The sequence below is a fragment of the Bos indicus genome, chromosome 5 (assembly GCF_029378745.1).
Source record: "Bos indicus isolate NIAB-ARS_2022 breed Sahiwal x Tharparkar chromosome 5, NIAB-ARS_B.indTharparkar_mat_pri_1.0, whole genome shotgun sequence".
NCBI lineage: Eukaryota > Metazoa > Chordata > Mammalia > Artiodactyla > Bovidae > Bos > Bos indicus.
The window spans coordinates 50,457,695-50,462,367 of record NC_091764.1 but is presented as its reverse complement, the minus strand read 5'-3'; the positions used below and the strand labels follow the sequence as shown (position 1 = coordinate 50,462,367).

General features: G+C 47.9%; 1 protein-coding gene across 1 annotated transcript; it reads right to left on the bottom strand.

Annotated features, from left to right (window-relative positions):
* Positions 1-294: 294 nt before the first annotated feature.
* AVPR1A (arginine vasopressin receptor 1A) lies at positions 295-4,297 on the bottom strand. Its single transcript, XM_019960894.2, has 2 exons — positions 2,395-4,297; positions 295-797 (listed from the first exon to the last, which is right to left on the bottom strand). Exons 1-2 carry the CDS (start codon positions 3,380-3,382, stop codon positions 511-513), a joined length of 1,275 nt encoding a protein of 424 aa, XP_019816453.2. The 5' UTR covers positions 3,383-4,297; the 3' UTR covers positions 295-510.
* Between the last annotated feature and the right edge of the window lie 376 nt (positions 4,298-4,673).

Here is a 4,673-nt window from a genome sequence, read left to right as displayed (position 1 = left end):
ATCCCATCTCCATGCCACAGTTAGAGGCTGCATTTTCTGATACACAAATTGATTTTACTGGACAGAAACATAATTTCTGTAAAGTCCTTTCCAATTCCTTTCAAATCCTAAGGCTGATGACGAAATTACTTTGTTCAGAAATAATGCCCCTACATTATATGACTTCTAAACCAATCAAGCCTTAGTTATGTCAGAAATAAAAAGAAAGGAAACCTACAGAAAAATATAAAGTGTGGTTATGATTATTCTTTTAGAAATATGGCTTCTGTTATTTCTAGGAATTAGTTCTGCAGATTTTAGTGTTGCATGTTTTTATTAACATTCTGTATAAAACAATTCATTGCTTTTGCTTGTAGCAATGTGAAAAATGCAAGGAGAAACACAGTCTTGTACTCAACAGATTGATTAATCATATCTTATATAAGTCCATTTGTCTAATAATTCTAGCTGGATCCAGTCAATGGGCTGAAAAGTCCATTACAAGAGTCAGACTGCGTGAACACAGGGGGCTCAGGTTGAAACAGGAATGAATTTGATGGACTTGGAAGATTTAGGCGAGCCCTTCCATGTTCCCATACTGTTGGTGGGGCTTCTGGTGTTAGTGAAGGAAGTCGGTCTTCGGTTCATACTGTCAGAATTTTCTCTGGTGAATGTTCGTTTCACGTTTTGGCAGCATGGGAAGCTTTGGGCACAGTCTTGCAAGAGATGGCCACTAAAAAACATGTATATCCAGGGGTTGCAGCAACTATTCAAGGAAGCCAATAATGCAGGGATGGCGGTGGCTGGGTTTTCTGACTCTGTATGGAAAACATAAGGGGAGAGCATTTAACTAATCAAACGCAAGTAAAAGCACTGGATAAACTCATTCTTTTATTGGTTCACAAAAGTGGGACAATGTTTTGGGTCAATATAGAAAATGAAGTATTTTGTTTATCAATCAGGGAAATAGTTGGTGAATGGAAATTGTTTGGTTGTAAAATATTTTCATGAGCAAGATGCCTTGAAATTAATTCAGATATTTTAAACCACTATTAAAATATTTAAGTAGAATAAGGGAGACTTTCAAGAGGCTACGAATACTGAATCACTTACTAATAAAACCTTGAATCATTTGTGTTAGCACTAGCATATGCTAATAGAGACAGCACTTACAGAATGGCTGTCATTTCAGTGAAATCTCAAGAGTCCATAGCCACATACACCAAACTGTATGCATCCTGATAACTTAGGCAAGAGTATGGCACTATGGACCATATTTAGTCATTAAAATTTTTTTTTGATATTAAACACATTCTTGTAGTAAGAACTCTTTACAAAGGGGATAGTTGAACTAGGTCCCTGAAGGATGCAGTGTTTAGTTGTTTTCTTTGGCTAATTAGAAACTTCTTTTAATTTTAAAAGAAAACCCTCTTTGATTGTGGTTTGAACAACTAAATTATATTATGGAGAACGGATGAATTAAGAAATTCCAACAGTCTTTGAACCATTTTGTGTGTGTGTGTGTGTGTGTGTGTGTGTGTAATTGCATTGTCAAACCACATAAATATAACCTTTCACAGTAGAACTAGGCACTGAGAATATACCTTTTCTAAAGATAAGAATAATTGGCAAACACTGACATTTCCTTATTAAATATAAATTTGGGTCTTCTCACTCTTGTTATGCCAGAATAAATTACAGATTATTTCATCAAACTTTGTGCTAAGATGCAAATCTTAAAGGTATTCATGATCTGTGACCAAAATCCTATTCAAAAAGAATGGAAATCATCAACATACCTATGCACAGTGAAAAAAAAAAAAAACATTATGTTAAGAAACAGAACACTAGCTAAATGCCAAATTGAAATGACTTAAGAATCTTCCTGCAAGGCGTTTAATCTTCATACCCCCAGGACCAAGCATAAAATATGCACAATAATATTTGTTGGCCGGATGAGGAATAAATAAAACTTAAAAAAACTTAAAATCTTTCTTCAGAAAAATATGTCTGTTTTACCCTTATTTTTGGGCATTTCTACAAAAATTTTACAGTGTGTTACTTTTCACAAGCTAGCAAAAAGCAGTCATGACAGTATAAATATTTCCCTGAATCCAGCAGACTTGAAAGCAGGGTATTAACGCTGTTGTTAGTGCTTTGACAGAGAGTAAATTTTTCTGTTTTGTAACTGCGTGGCTGACGGGAGGGCATAGGTTCTGGATTTGTGGTTTTAGGAGCTGGTTACAGTATCTTTTAACCATTCTACTCAAGGTGTGATTCTCATTCACTAAGTTAAGAACTATGGCCCTAGAGGATGTATGAAAAGACTCTCTCTCCCCACTTCTCTCTCCCTTGCCAACTCCCCCTATTCCCAACACAGAGCCCCCATTTCTTCACCTTCCTCCCGACACCTACCGACCCAGGAGAAATTCTTATCCCAGGCAGACCACATTTGGATGATGAAGAAGGGTGCCCAGCAAACGATGTAGGCCGTCACGATCACGAAGGTCATTTTCACGGTGCGGATCTTGGCGCGGGAAATGGTCTTCACGCTGCTAACACACCGTGCGTGCAGGACTCCTCGGTGCAAGGCGCCTTCGCCCGCGCCCTCGGCGGGGACGCCCGTGCCCTGGCGCCCTGCTGTCTTTCCACGGACGTTGCCCCAGATGTGGTGGCAGATGAAACCGTAGCAGGTGCCCAGGATGACCATGGGCGCCAAGAACACGCTGCCGGTCATCCAGGTCACGTAGGCCGGGAGACCCCAGGGCTGGATGAAGTTGGCCCAGCAGTCGTAGGTCTTGGTGACGTTGCTCACCTCGACCACGGAGAAGACGAAGTACTGCGGGGTGCTCAGCACGAAACTCAGCACCCAGGCGGCGGCGATCATGAGGCGCGAGCGGCGCGCGGGCTGCTGCAGCGTCTTCAGCGGGTGGCACACGGCGATGTAGCGATCGGCGGTCATGACCACCAGCATGTAGGCCGAGGCGAACATGGCGAACACCTGCATGTGCTTCACCACGCGGCACAGCCCGTCGGGTCCGCGGAAACGGTAGGTGATGTCCCAGCCCAGCTGGGGCAGCACCTGGAAGAAGGCGACGGCCAGGTCGGCCAGGCTGAGGTGGCGGATGAAGAGGTGCATGCGGGACGTCTTGCGAGGCGTGCGGTGCAGCGCCAGCAGCACACTGCTGTTACCTAGCACGGCCACCACGAAAATCACGGCCAGCACGGCAATCTCTAGCTTGGCCAGCTCCTCGTTGCGCGTGTCCGCCTGTGGGCCGCCGTCTTCCCCGAGCGCCTCCGAGTCCCCGCTGGTGTTGGCACCTCCGGCAGTCAGAGGCCACCACCGGCTGGAGTTGCTCGCGGGCTCCGCGCTGGGGCTCCCGGAGAATCGCATGCTGTCCATGCAGCGCCCCCTCGGCCTCGGTGGAGGCCCGTTCCCTTCCCGCCTCCTCGCGCGGTGCGCTCCCTCCTGCCAGCGCTCGCCGCCTGCCGGGCTCTGCTCCCTCTCTTGCAGGCGTCTCCGGGCTCAGAGTCCCACCAGCCAACTCAGCGGCTCTCGGTCGAGTCTCCCGTTCTCTTTCTCTGCTCCGCCCTTTCTCAACTCCAGCGAAGCCTGGAAGGTGCGCTCCCAATCTCCGAAAGGCCTGGACTCCAAACTCAAATTATTAATACGGAGTTTGTTTCTCCAGATCGCGCTCCCTCTCGCCCCAGTGGTTGGAGGCTGCTCGGTGCCTACTCTCGCTACCTCCCTCTCCTCTCCCCCAGGATTTTCCTTTCTCCCAACTTCCTACGTCGGTGATTTGTCCTTTTTTCATCACTGCTGCAGGGGTGGGGCTGGAAAGCGCGGATTCCTCGGCGTATCGGTGATGGTGATGCTTCCCCGCTCTTCTATTAATAATAATATAAAAAAAAAAAAGCTCGGAGAACTGGACGTGCTTTTCAAGGCTTCCCATCATTTTCTCAAGCCTCCGTCAAGAATCACCTTAACCCTGACTGTGACTTCAATAGACGCGGTACCTAGAAATCCAGAGTCCACTGCCCGCTCGGGTGCTCTTGAACCTGAATTTGGCGCGTGACGGCCACCTGCGCCAGCCGGGATTTCTCCCTGAGCCGAGAGTCCGCCCATCCCTGGAGAGCCAGTCTGGCTAACTTCATTCTCAGGACAACTCGACTACGGGAATTTCTCTTATCGCCCCGCTCCTCTCCACCCTCCTCAGCAGTGTAACAATAACTTTTTTGATGCCTGTTGTCTTGTCTCCTGCCTGCGTTCGCTGACTGGAAGGACGCAGTCGCTGGTCCCAAGGCAGTCCCCGTGGCTGCCTGCGTGCACGTATCACAGCGGGAGAAAGGAATTTCTCCTGGTTTTCCAGTTTCCCCTGGGGCTGGGAGCGGGTTTGGGGGTGGGTGGGACTTAGGAGTTTTCTCTAAACTAAATTCCTGGGGTTTTCTCCGGGAAAAGCCTGATTCCCACAGCTGGATGGGCGGGAATTGGGCCACAGGAGTCCGTGGGGACTTGATCTGCTTTACTGCCGAACAATGGGGACATCTCTTCGGGTGAACGAAGAGAGCGGCCGGAGAGCGGCAGCCCAGGCAGCGCTGTCCAGGCTGGAACGAAAAGCCGCCAGGCTTCTTGCGCCGGTAGATGAGAAAGAGGCAACCTCTGGGCAGGGAAGAAATGCTCTGAGCAAGAGTGA

Excerpts from the sequence above, each read along its gene's own strand:
- AVPR1A (XM_019960894.2), bottom strand. The coding sequence starts at position 3,382 with ATGGACAGCATGCGATTCTCCGGGAGCCCCAGCGCGGAGCCCGCGAGC. Across the intron at positions 798-2,394 it reads TAAGAATTTCTCCTGGGTCG|AGTCAGAAAACCCAGCCACC; the intron begins GTAGGTGTCGGG and ends TTTTCCATACAG.